This window comes from Narcine bancroftii, chromosome 3, assembly GCF_036971445.1.
Source record: "Narcine bancroftii isolate sNarBan1 chromosome 3, sNarBan1.hap1, whole genome shotgun sequence".
NCBI classification, from domain to species: domain Eukaryota; kingdom Metazoa; phylum Chordata; class Chondrichthyes; order Torpediniformes; family Narcinidae; genus Narcine; species Narcine bancroftii.
In genome coordinates, this window is record NC_091471.1 from 207,200,058 (window position 1) to 207,214,434 (window position 14,377).

The window sequence follows — 14,377 nt, forward strand, 5'->3', positions numbered from 1 at the left end:
AGGCATTGCGCTAACCACTACACCAACTGTGCTGCCCAATCCAAAATATGACACAAATGGAATAAACGGAATAATATCAGAACAATTTCAACTTATTTCTTCCAATGACAGTCTGTCTTTATTGAGGCTCATGCATGTGAGCTTTGACTGAATCTTTTTAAGCATAAATCGCCGAAAATCAGTGAAACCCAATAAAAAAAATTGAAGTGGCTCTAGAGTGCAAAACTGGCTGTCTACCCACATCTGCTCTGATGAATCTAGCATATCATGGAAATAATGATATCTGCAGTGACAATTTACATTCTAAGCAAAATAGATATTCTTTTTCCCCTGGAATAAATGAAGAAGCTGGGAAAAAATTTTTTTATTAGTTTTCAAGATCAAAGATAATAGCATATAATTAAAATCAGTGTGTAGAGTATCTTGATAAAAAAAATGAATACTCCTGACATAAATAGTGAGCTTTATTCATTACACCAAAAAACCGATTAAGACCAGGAAAGAATTATTTTCCAGCGAGATACCACACCACTTCTCGTATGCTAGGAAATTTGCTTCAATAAAATGCTTGGGAAGAGAGTTCTTTAAATGTACTCTGAATGAAAACAACACTCTTTAGAGTTGCTTTTGCCACAGAAATTAATGCAGTGAACAAGATAGGGCAGTGTTATGCCACCGTAAACCGAATTTTTAAAAAAAATCTGCGAAACAGAAAGTTTGGTCCAAATTGCAGCAAGATTGTCATGTTTCCTTATTTTATTGGCTTTTACCTTTTGGATGTGACTGAAAGAGATTTAAAGCCTCACGGAATTTTTTTTTTCTCTGAAAGGACCAATTGGGAGTTAAAAATCAAAGAAAAACACAGAGGTATGGGAGGGAGGCGGGGCAAGAGAGAGAGTGTGAGAGAAAGAGAAAGAGAGAAAATAATAAAGCAGGGGCTGATTTCATCAATAATGCTTCAGTTTAAAATAATCCAACCAATGTTTAGTTGATGTAAATGAAAGTAAGGCTGAGAATTTCAGACAGAACTTCAGTTTAAAGCAACAGTAAGTTCAGGGTTGCATGTGATGTCATGTATGTACTCTGACAATAAATCTGAATCTGGTGGAAAAGCACATATTTCATAGGCTTCCAAGCTTTCTTTGCCATGTAAGATAAAAGTATATTTGAATCCTGCCTTATGCTTAAAGATTGGCAGTGGTAGAGTTGTCAGCATTCTGGCATATACTGTCTGCATGACATCTGAAAGGCACCTCAAAGAATTTCTTGTGCACATTCCATTACCCAAAGGACTTCTGCATTACCCCACAAGTTCTCTTCATTTCAAATACCACCAAAAAATGTCTTTTCACAGTCTTTGGGCAATCACTGTTTATCTCAAATGCACTTTAATCATAATTTTTTGGCTTCCATGTACATTATGATAAACCTCAACAGCTCAAGCTGCTCAATTCTAAACTCCAAAAGGGTCCTTTCCAAGGGCACATCTGCAGATTCCTTCACAGTTAGGTCAAGTAAAATCTCCAGCATTTACAATACTTTAAAAGTACTTAAAGCTGCCATGGCACTAAAGAAGTTAAATGAAATTTACAGTGTGTACATTATTATCAACAAATTTATTTGAGAATTCTAAATCTTTCTTTTCCTACGATGCAATATTCGGGCAAAACACAAAATTCCCGCTGAGAGCAAATGCTCTCATTAACCAAGACCAGGGAAGCTGAGCAATAACTAACAATGAAAATCTAGTTCAGAACTTTTCTAGTGCTTTATCACTTAAGGTAAAGAGAGAATTGTGATGTACAAATTCACGTAGTTTGTTTCTCCCTCTGATTTCACACAATAATTTCAGGCACTCTTTGTCGAAGTATGAGGACTCAAGGTTAGTCACTAGATCGGCTTAAGAAAGAAGTGGGCTCAAGTGGGCTATACTGAATATAATACCTAGATTCTGATTAATACTGCAGTCAATAGTGTCACATTTTGAATTAAGTATCAAATTAAGACTCCTTGAGCTAATGTAGGGGCACATAAACAATTTCAATGCAAAAAACAAACACATAGGGAATTCTTCTATGAGCAAACATCCTCTCCCAGTCATCAATACCTATACCTTAAAGAGCAAAAAAAAATGAAGATGCTGAAAACCTGAAATTTAAAAAAATTGGCTAACTGAAGAAATACTCAGCAGATCAGTAGGTCTGTAGGGAGATTAGTAGAGTTCACAGCTGTGAAAAATTTTTAAAACTGCAGATGCTATAAATCTAAATTAAACACTGAAAATGTTGGGAATACTCAGCCACGTCTGAGAAAAGAGATACAGAGCTAATGTTTCATAGGTTGAAGAACCTGTGACTGGAAAGAGTTGTTATCCAAAATCAACATTAATCTCAGGAAGCTGTAACATACCCATTAGAAGTTGTCCATTGGGTTCTTTTGGAACTTTGCAAGAGACCAAACACTGACTAATATTTATCTCTTTTGTTGAATATAAATTATGCTCTCTGAGTTTGCCCACACAAGAACAATTGAGATTGTACAGAAGAAATAACTAATCAGCTCTAAAGCTCCTTGGGCTACTCAACCACAGGAAATATGCTATAAAATTGATATGTTGTGTTTCTCATCTTCTATTCACAAATCTCGACCACTAAACAGTTTACTCCATTACTAGGAGGTTAAAAAGGAAAAGCTTACTTTTTTATCCTCCATCCAGAAACTGTCATTAACTGGATGAGTGAAGCACTAAGGAAAGTTGCAAAATGGAGAGAACTGTCCACAAAAATCTTAAAACAAAGGCAAGCCAAGTACGTTGCAGCACATCGACCTCTTAATATATTGTTTGTAGGAATGATGATATACATAAAAAAAATTCACCTGGCCTTTCTTATTGCAAGTACCTGTAAGTTCTTGGACTTCCCCATAAACTCCAAACTTACAAGCTAAGCACCGTCTGTAATTCACTAGTTGCCCACAGCTGCTGGATACCCTATGGAGTCCAAAAATGGAGCAGGAGCTTGCTGAGACTCCCCATCAATAATGCAGGAAAACCTGGTTTCATTTATTGCAAGTCCATTATTTTGATAGTGGATTTTGGGGTGACAGGGAACACAAGAAGTCTTTGTTTCCAAAAAAGAAGTATTGCCAATATGTTTAATGATTAAATGGCAGCCAAATGGAACAAAAAGTTGCCAGCTGCTCGTGGTTCAGTCCCTCTTGGACATCCGCACATGTGCTGTGAAAGGAAGAAGTCTAACGTGAGCTGGAGGTGCATCTGACAACCAAGCTGCTGCTGGAGTCACCACTAAGTCCAGCAGCAGGAGTGGTATACTGACAAAGGGGAGCAGATGCATCCCACATCCAGCCTCAGTTTGAACCCAGGGAGAGCTGTGAATCAAGTAGAATCACCAACCCAATGGAAAAAGCTAAACTCAGATAAGTGTTCAACTTAATTCATGTTATTGATTGTGTTAGTATTTTTAAACAGATAACATTTGATTTTGCATTTGAAAAAGTTTTAAGCACTTTTGACAACCAGCACCACTATCAATGATGTCAGGGCATTCTGGCTGAGAGAAACCTCAGGATACTCTACCCAAAGCACCCTTACTGCTTATAGGCCATTCTACCACACCAGATTGCTGTTGGGTGTGCAGTCAGTTCATTCATCCTCCTTACACAGTGAAATCCAAGGGAAGAATAATGAGGAGAGTAAGTGGTGAATTAAGGGAACAGGCTCTCCTCATTTTTATTTAGAAACAATTTTCCACGTTTTCCCATTTTTCATAAAATGTTTCCATTAAGATTTTGACATCGTAATAGGGAGAAAAACCTAAGCAAGGACCAGAGTTTTTTGGGAAATTTATAAGCAAAATTGGTTCTGTCCTGCATATGTAACGCTCTTACGTCAACAGAGTTTCTATCATTATTTGTGGTCTCACCATCTGGGTCCAGGATTGTCCAGAGCAGGAAGATCAGTCTTATGGATTCAGAAAAAGTTTGTTGGAATGGGGAAAGTGCTAATAAAATATAGTCCAATGCAGATTTTTATCCAGTTGTTTCCAGATTTCGAACCCAACTAGTAAGAGTGGCATTGTACTTATTTCGGAATGTAGTGTCAAGAGTTCAAATCCTGATGTGAGGCTATCAATAGTTATTTGATAGTAAAGATATCAGAAAAGAGTAACAATCCAGGCAAAGGTAACCCGGCAATTTCCTCTGACAAATATCTAGGGACTGATGCCTTCAAACTGTCTCAATGGACAGGTTAAAGTTCAATGAAGTTGCATCCAACATTCTGGATTCCTTCACCACTATATCTGGGTATGCCTTGTTCTGCTGGAAAATGGATCTATCAGAAACTCCCATGGTGTTGGTGAAGTGGATATATGGGTGGAGGGATGGTGTACAAAGAAGGAGTAAATGTAGTTTGGTCCTGGAATTTATCAATGAAGTTTCATGGCTCTTCAGATAAAACAAAATCAAGAAAATCTTAAGGTTGACCACTAATCCTGTCCACTTGCACATCGGCCAACCGTGAACACATTAATATTCCTCTTGTTTAATACTGCTTGGATAAACATCAAAAGTGGTGAGGGCACTGGGTTGTAAATATAAGCAATTAACTTTGGTTACCTTTGCAGAATCCTCAGTCTCCATCTTGGTCAGCAGCTTTCCGTTTACACTGAAGACACAAAATTGGCCCTTTTCATAATAAATAACACAATGGCCTTCAGAGGATAATTGGATTAGTCGAGGATCCAAGCAGTTTTCAGGGCTTTCAAGAGCCTTCAGCAAGTCCCCATTCATTGTATGGATCAGGCATGGGCCCTCTATCAATTCAGAAAAAAGGCAATTTAGTGACATTTTTCCAAAGCATATAATCAACATCTCCAATACTCCCACTGATAGAGGGAGTACAAACCCCACACAGACAGGACCCACAAGGTCAGAATCACACCTGGAACTAACTGGAAAGCAGCACCACCAAGTAGCCCTATTAACTACTTCATTTTTGCTTTTTAGCCCTGGGTTCTGGTGGCATTGTGTACATTTATGGTCATTTATTGACCCAATTTGAATGTCCCTTCTTGAATTGCCTTTTCAAAAAAAGTTTGTGTTCACCTGGTATTTTTTAAAACCAGTTGTAATAGCTCACACTTTGAATGACTGCTTTCCTTTAAAGAGATAACCTGACAAAAATCATGTGCAAGGTAGATACAAGTTCAATTATATGTTATTACACAGTCAGAGCTCACATGCATTGATGTGCTCTGCATGCCACAGGTTGAATCTTTAAGTCTGACCCAATGATCATCTTTTTACACACAATAACAGATTTGGGAAAAATTACACTACATTAATTAGAACTTTGTTTAGGTCAGACATCTGGTAATTCTTTTATAAAAACATTTTTTAAAGCCTCTGGGAAAAGGTAATAAAATTTTTCTGGAGCAAATCAGCAGTAGGTAGAGTTCATTAAAAAAAGGTTTCTGTTTTCACAGGAAATCACAAGCAGTGCAGGGATTTGATGTGTCCAGGAGTGCAAGCCAGGGCATTCAGACAGAGCAACATTTTCTTTATTTTTTTGCACAGTGACAGAAAACAGGACCAACATCATTTGAGCCTTTGTATTAAATGACTTTCAAATTTCACCTCCTTTGACATTCCACTTGGCATATTATTTACATGATTCATCTTTCAAAATGTTTACTGTCCTTTTTATCCTCTTTACATCAACTGATCCAATAACATCAGACATCTAACTCAGCTAGTGACACAGCCTGTAAGACATCTACAGATTACCAAGTCTCCAATTTTTACCATCTTGGTCAAGTGTATAAAATTAAGTGCTCAGCCCAAAAAGGTTCAAGCAAAAAGTTTAATTTAGAGATACAGCATGGCCACAGGCCCTTCCGGCCCACAAGCCCGCACTGACCAAATACACCCATGTGACCAATTAACCTACCAACCCTGCACGTCTTTGGAATGTGGGAGGAAACCCACGCAGACACAGGAGGACATACAAACTCCATAATACAGACAGCGCTGGATTCTAAGCCAGGTCAATGTTTCAAGTCCAATTCTCTCATTCTGTGCTTAATCTCTTCTCCTTTCAGCTTACATTATGACCCACAACAAACACACTAAAGCTACTTGCTTCATCCATTCCATAACAATGTATTCTCATCTCTACATTCTCATTGTTCCTTATTCAAAGGCATTTCTCCCATTTTCTACATTTGGTCAGCTGGTGTAGATGCTAGAAATCTTTAAAAAGCAGAAAATTATACAACTGCTCATTGGGTCAGGGTGCATCTGTGGGAAGAGAATCAAGTTAAATTTTCCAGTGAAAACCATCAGAAGTGTATGCATTACACATGTGTACGTCAAATGTCTGGAAAGGGTGAAGTATTACTATCAGTGTACTAGAAAAGAGAATGGAACCAGAAAACAAAGAAATAACTATTGTTCTTCAATATTTAAAAAAAGAAATAATTTAAAAATCAAAATGGCCCAGATTTCATAATGCCAATTTATGCTTTCACAAACATTTTATATTTTATGAAGATGTAACTAAAAGAGTGCACAATAGTAGTGGAAGAGACGCAATACACTTGGAGTTTCAAAAGTTGGAAGGTGGTATTTTCCAGGTTGCATCATTGTTAACTAGTCAAATAAATCATTTGAATTTCAGAAATTAACTTTGCTGGTTAATAACAAGGAAAGAGGACAATAATACACAAAATGACATTAATAAACTTGTACTCTGTGCATGCAATTGTCAAATTAATTTCAATATATTTAAATGCGAGTTAATAGTCTTTGGTACATTAAAAATGTGAAGGGGCGTGGATTAGAGTTTTACTGGGATAATTACATTTATGATCATTACAAACAATTTTAATACCCAGTACCTTCCCAGTATACCTTTCTATTTTTTTCAAAGAACTTTTCAATATCACCCCTTTCTTTCTTACAGAAATGAGCTTTCCACATCCGCATATCTGGGAATCTTGTTTTCACCTTGGGGAATTCAGAAGAAACTTAATTGCTCAAAGAATGATTAGAATGTGAAATGTGCTAGAAGCAGTGAATAATGTGAAAGGCATGGGTAAAGCTGGATAAATACATGGGAAAGAAAAGGAAGATATGCAGATAGGTTGATATATTTTGATGTTTCCCTCTCAATCTAATTATAAAATTACTAATCATAGTTTTGCTCCAGACATCTATGCTTCCCTCAATTGATTTACTTCCCATGCCTTGTGCTATTTGATAACCAATCCACAAAAAGCATGATAAAATTGCATTAAAAATAGGATTCAAGGATTTTTGTTATTAACTAGGAAGATACTTTGTTTTCTGCCCCTTAAGTAATAAACAGTTAAATTTTGGAATACAGGAGAAATCCAAAAATCTGGATACCAGAATTCTGGACCCCCTCCACTCCTCCCAAGAATCTGGACTTTTTGAAAACTCTCAAACTCTTTAAATTTAGTGGGGTTTTGTGTCTGTGTGTGCATGTGTAAGTCCCACAGATGCACAGTGGCAACAATGAGCTACTTCATTTTTCTTTAAAACTGCTCGTTTTGATAAATGAAGCATGCTGCATTTGCTCATGAAGAAACTATCAAAATTTACTTGTTCATCTCTTCCTTTATTATTCTTTAAATTTGAATTTTAAAAGTGCTGCCCCAGAATCTGGAAAATCCAGACTGACCCAATCCCGAGCAGTCCAAATTTTGGGACCTGTACTGTAAAATATAACAATATGGTTTAATCTCAACTCACACCTACCTTTAGAACCGCTGATAACTAGACCCAGTTCCGCACACACTACAGCGCAGCTAATCTCAAAGTTGTGTCCAGTTAGAATAGCCCGAGGAGTAGCATATTCAGCTGAAAAATAAGATTGGCAGTTGCACAGTTTAATATTACTATAAAGGACTTTAAAAATAACATGTATTTTATAAACCGCTATCAGTCACAATTAATGCAATATTCTCAATTGAGATTTTTTTTAAATTCTGTCTTTACAAACAAGCATATATAGCCATAGTACAGCTCATTTTAAATTCTGACCATTAGATGCAATGTGCAGTCAACATTTTTTAGCTATTATTTCAGTTGCTCCAGGAAATTACTGCGCTGCACAATTGCTGGTACTAAAATAACAAGGTTAGAAGTGTGCTCATTTGGTAAAATATACTAAATATTTCTTGTATCTCACAGATCATTATTCCATCATTATGTTTAAGTTAGACTTTAAGTTCTCTCTTTACCAATCATCTTCTGTCAATTTGCTCGGCAGGGGGTGCATATTTAGTTAATCCATTCATTGTAAAGAAATCAAATAATAAGGATTTTTTTTTGGGAGGCAAGGTAAATGAGCTGGACAGCCAGTGCCTTTTGTCCAGGGTGGAAATAGCAAACACCAGAGGACATTTGCAAAAAATGAAGAGAGGAAAGTTTAGGGGAGACATCAGGGATATTTTTTTTTTTACACAGAGTTGTGGGTGCCTGGAATGCTTTGCCAGGGGTGGTATTGGAGGCTGGAATATTAGGGGGATTCAGAGAAAAATAGAGAGTTACGAAGTAGGAAGGATTTTTTAAAAAGGTTTTTAGGTATACATTGGTCGGCACCAAATCGAAGGCTGAAAGGCCTGTATTGTGCTGTAGTGATCTATGTGTTAACTTGGTGAAAGTAAGTAATTCAATCAATGATTGCCAAATCTAAGCTTGAAATATATTTGGTTTACATTTTTGCATTCATGCTGAACTAATATATAAATATCAATATGCCACATTATTCCACATTAATTTATAAACCTAATCAAAAAGCTTTATTTTATGTAGAGACCTTGCTGTAAAAATGTCGCACTATATGCCTGCATCCTTGCGAGGTCTATGCTCATAGGGAATTTCTAAAATAATTGAAATGATGCTACTGAAATTATAGTGAGGGATGAATACTTGCCAAATGGAAGAATATAGAGTTAATGGACTGCTCTTGATTGACAATGCTGTCAATAAATAAATAAACAACACCTGTCAATATTGGGGTTTGTGAAATGTGCTCCCAATTCAAATTTCTGTGCATTGATGCACAAAGCACAATTGTAACTGTTGGATTCAATAAGTCTGCCGCATACTATTTTTACTGACATTCCTGGCTGTCCGCCTTGGAAAATCTTGCAAATTTCTTTGGGGGTGCCCTAATACAGTATCCAGTAAAGCCATGCAAAAGAAGCTGTGAACCACAAGTAAAGCTGCAGTTTGCTCCAAGAATTATTTGCACTGGATAACAAAATACCTGCCATTTACTCTTGCTGAATATCAAGAGTTTATTTCTGGCCAGCAATACAATTCCTGCAACATCCTCAACATTAAAATAATAAATTAGGTACCCAGAAAATATGTTCTCATGTCACAATCAAATGCAGTATACACAAATATTTCTCTTCAAGTTTCCCATCATTTATTTTTGTTTAGAGGCTTTGGGCAATTACTACATAGTTGAGGATTAGAAAGTGAGCAAATACAAAGCTACCTCACATTTTCCGACTTCAATCAAAGGGAGGATATATTGCGAATTATTTCATTGCAATCACAAGCATACTGTTTCAAGAAGCACACCAAAGAAGAGTGCTGAAGTAAGTGTTCAAGTTTATTAGTACAACCTCTAACTTTGTATAAATTGCATTTATTTCTCACTGCTGCTGGAATACAGTTTATCTTGTTACAAGGGAAAACATGTAATACATTGTATATTTAACAGTGTCAGAAATGGTTAGCTTTGTATAAAAACGGTCAATTTGTCATTTCAGTTCTCACAAATGCAGATTTTCATCTGCAGCATGTTTTAATAGTCTTCAAATTGACATTAAATTCTATTTGATGATCAAATACCTAAACTTCTACCATCACTTCTATGGTTAGCAGATAACAAACCTTTGTTGTTTGTATAGCAGCAATCATATTCATCAAGATATTATAGAAATAGAGGTCAATATTTTTAATTACAAATAGGAAAAAACAGTTACCATTGGTGTTAGAATCAGCAAATCTAACACACTTGAATGATAGAATTAAACATAAAATCAAACATCTGAAAAAGTTAGCCACAATCAGAATCAAGATTTATTGTCATGAACAAGTCATGAAATTTTTTGTGGCAGCTTCGTAGTGCAAGCATACATATTATAACCATCTTATGACATTACTGTATAAAAACAAGTAATAACAATAGCAGTCCACGAAAAGTAAGGCAATGTCTTTGGTTCATTGATTATTCAGGCATCTGATGGCAGAGGGGAAGAAGCTGTCCTTGTGCCACTGAGTGATTGTCTTTAGGCCCTTTTGAAGCCGGTGGGAACTTCTGACTGCTTCAACGAGACACTGAAAATTTCCGTGAACACTCCAGCTAGTTGGTTGGCGCAGATTTTCTGTGCCCTGCCAGGTACCCTTTTAGGGACTGATGCCTTGTGAGCATTCACCCTCTTGAATGATGTTCTGACTTAGCCCTCAGAGACAGATATCACAGGGTTCTCAGCCTTTTCAGGGAATTCTAGTCGGCACTGCCATTCCTCCTGCCTTTCATACTTTGCTTTCTCTATCAACCTTCACAGTTTTAGCATTTTTATATTAGCCATATAAACATTAGTTTTCAAATAAGATGAAGCTGTTATATTTACCAACTGAAATAATATTGACCAATGTTAGGTTCTGCTAGGTCTCGGGGCCTGTACACTCAAAGTCAAAATTATCTACATATGGGGCAATTAAACAAGAAAATCTGCAGATGCTGGGGTCAAGTGCAGTGCATAAAAGTGCTCTACGTAAGGAAGGCTGGAGGCATGCTGGCAGATTGTTTCATTGAGCACCTACCTTCACTCCGTCTGCTGCAACAGTAAGGGCACCCAGTCACCAACTATTTTAATTCCCCACTCCATTGCTGCACTGACTTGTCTGCCCATGACCACATGTTCTGCCAAATCGAGACCACTCATAAACTGGAGGAACAAAACTTCATATTCCGTTTCCGCTGTCTCCAACCAGACAGCATCAATATCAATTTTTCCAATTTCCTATGACCACCCATGACCTCTTACCTGTCCGTCTGTGCTCCTCCTGCTGCCCCTTCTGGCTTCCTCACCTCTTCCCTCCTTTTCATTTAGGCACCTGCCTGCTTCTGCTTATCCCTGATGAAGGGCCCAGGTTCAAAAACATCGGTTACCCTTTACTTCATCTGGATTCTGTGTGACCTGCTGAGTTTCTCCAGCACGTTTGTGTATTTCTCTCTCCTTTGCCTTCTTGTATTTAATTAAAAATACAAGACTCAATGTCAATATGCTTAGTTAAAATAACATTTCAAACTGATTACTAAAACAATTTATCAGTCTTCAAATAAAAATCAAACTGAACCATTTATAAAAAGTGGCCTAGATGCGGAACTAACAGCAGTTCTCCTAAGTGCCAGCATCTGCAGCATTTTTTATGCATTTTGGGGCAAATATTCTATATTCCTGAGGGTTTGCTAATAATTCTCCAACATTGCCTTGCCAGAGGACTCCCAAGAACAACAAATTCCACCGAATTCCCTAACATTTGCACTGTACCACTGGGCCGAACACAGGAACAAAATCTCCTTCATTTTTGGACAACTTGGGGGGGATAAAGTTTAAGCAATTAATTTGAATTTTGCTGAACTGTCTAGGATTATATTTTTAATTGATAAGAAATATTTAAATTGTGCTTGTTCATTTAATTTATATTTTCATTTTGATTAATCAATGCTTTAAGACTGAATATCTGAGACTTCCACATGAAAGCTTTTAACACCTTTGATCAGGTCATTCTGGCCATTCATGTGATATATTTATGTCATAAAAGGTTGTATCATTGCAGTGCTGGACTGAGGATTGGGATACTTTATTCAGTACGTTCCTTCTGGGAAAGCCATGTTATGTAAAATTTATCTCATTAACCAAAACAAATATCCAATTTAAGTCTAACTTGTTGCCCCAAATAAATTTCCTTCCAATTTTTTGACTATTGATATTATGTTTTATTGTCTCTGAAAGGAGCATTAATTTTGTCAACACAACCTGTGAAAAGACACGACATCCACCTGAAAATGATCATTACTTCTGGCTTTCATGGGCATGCTGCAATAAACTTTCTTGGCTGCAAGCAGGCAGAGTAACCAAGTCTACTGGCTAAACACTCATCCTCCACTTAAATATCAGCAAGCGCAGACCTTCTTAGCATCTCCCTGGCCATCTGAACCAAAGGTAAAATTAAGAAGCCTGCATTGTTGTTTGTTTATTGCTGGGAGTATTGTGGACCTCAATTCTACCCAAGGTTACTGAGAAGTCTGTAGATACTTTGGTCAAGTGCAGAACACAAAAGTGACAGAGAAAGGAATAGGCAATTGGTTTTTCAGGCCAAACCTTTCTTCAGGTATTCTTCATGAGGCATTAGTCACAACACCAAGACGGGACATATTTAAATTTGTACATTAGCACATTATATTTTTCAATCATGATTCTTATCTGACAGAATGTTTTAAACATGAAGAGGAATGAGATTAGGGTATGAAAAGAAGGTCTCAATTAATATGCATGAATGAAGAACTCAGAACCCTAGCCACACAGGTCATATGAGACAGACTGAAATTTTTGGCTCCTTTCCCAAATTTAGTAACTTTAATGTAAAGGCATACATATGAGAGAAACCTTTCCTTGCTTTGATATCACCAGCTGTTGTTCTGATTTTTATGAACTGATAAAATATAAACTGGTAGCCACCAAGAAATGGCCACAAAACTCAAGTTGTAACAAACTTTGGTGGCTATAAAACATTTTCTTTTCTGCTCAATACCCAGGTCCACTAGCGAAGTGGGGGGGGGGGGGGGGGGTTAATCTTCCAGATCTCTGCTCCCATTAAAAACTAAAATAACACTGCACAAAAGCCTTGAAAGTACAGTTCCCCACCCCACAGGAAACACCCTGCAGTGTGTCAGCTATCCTACAATGTAACAGAAACCATTCAAAAGAAAGGACAGAAAAGCTGCAACTACTTATTTCCTCTCTCCCTAATGACACAAATCTCAACATGCTTACATTGGCACAAATATTTCAAATGGGGCAAAGGTAATGATGCATTTGCATTAAAAAAAAGCTTTTATCAATAAGTGCTTTCAAAGTAAGAATATTTACAAATTAGCAGAAGTTTAAGCACTTGATTCTTGATCAGTTAAATGCAATCAGAGGGCTACAGCTTGTCGTTTACTTTCTTGGTCAAATCTGCGTAGTTTTTCCAGCACTCACAAGCTAAAGAATCCCCTGAAAAAAGTATGTGTTTGTATGTGCTGAGAATATGAGAGCCTGCACTTACATGCAAGAAGAATAAATTAACTCATGCTTCATCATATTTAATTGTCTTACAGATCCACAAAAAAACACTTGCTTTCCCAGCTGACAAAAAAGCAAGTTGGGTAACCTAATGCAATTCAAGAAAACCATGAGAAAAAAAATAGGAATTAATAGAGGATTGAGTAAAATATCCTTTAATTGAAACAATCTTTTTCTTCTTAAATTGAAATGCAAGTTTAAAATGTCAGTAGATGACAAAACTGAACAAATATTGTCCATTCAAACACAGCCATGATTTAGATGTGGCATCACACTCACTTTATGTACAATTTAACACAGTACGAGACACAAATGAATCTGCAGGTCACAGCAATGAATCCTAGTTTCTTAGCGTTAATCACAGCATTTTAAATTTATGTGTTGTAGCCTAAGGGTGAAATGTGTAGTCAATTGTCCCATTAACCAAAAAGATAAATAAAATTGATGAATTGTTCTTTTGCTTAACTAGAGGGCACATGGTACATATTAAGGCTGTACACAGTTAACATCTGAATACAATCCATTTTATTATTCCTGCTAGCAAACTTGGTGGAGCAGTAACTACAGAGAAACAACTTCTCGTGGACTATTTTTCACATACATTTTAAAAAAGTCTTCATCTATATTCTAGTCATATTGTCTTGAATTAATAAGCCATAAAACGCTCTCTCAGTAAATGTTATGTCTCTTTCCCCTAAGGTACTGCCTGAATAATGTTCTGTTCAGTTGACATGGTGGAAACATGATGCTGGTCCAACAATACTGCAGAGATACAATCATCACTAGATACTTGAACCAGTGTCTGCGGCAATGTAGGAAAACCTGATAGAAGGGATATTATTTTGGAGCCAAGACTAAATGAAACGCTATACACAACGTTTTGACTTTTGTGTTCATTAAAAAAGAGCCTTACCCAGCTGTACACGTTTTAAAGGACTTGTCAAACAAACCTATTCCAG

At 36.8% G+C, this 14,377-nt stretch overlaps 1 protein-coding gene and 1 long non-coding RNA gene across 4 annotated transcripts in view; one reads left to right on the forward strand and one right to left on the reverse strand.

Annotated features, from left to right (window-relative positions):
• The window catches only part of lrba (LPS-responsive vesicle trafficking, beach and anchor containing), an 871,588-nt gene that overhangs the window by 5,327 nt on the left and 851,884 nt on the right, over nucleotides 1-14,377 (reverse strand). For all 3 annotated transcript variants that reach the window (XM_069926437.1, XM_069926436.1, XM_069926438.1), the window contains 2 exons: nucleotides 7,801-7,902; nucleotides 4,636-4,832 (listed from right to left, as the gene is read on the reverse strand). In XM_069926437.1, the coding sequence (XP_069782538.1) occupies nucleotides 4,636-4,832; nucleotides 7,801-7,902 (299 nt within the window). The remainder of the gene's footprint in view (nucleotides 1-4,635; nucleotides 4,833-7,800; nucleotides 7,903-14,377) is intronic.
• Nucleotides 10,306-14,332, forward strand: LOC138758064 (uncharacterized). Its single transcript, XR_011354118.1, has 3 exons — nucleotides 10,306-10,462; nucleotides 12,087-12,296; nucleotides 14,118-14,332. It is a non-coding gene; the product is annotated as an uncharacterized lncRNA (long non-coding RNA).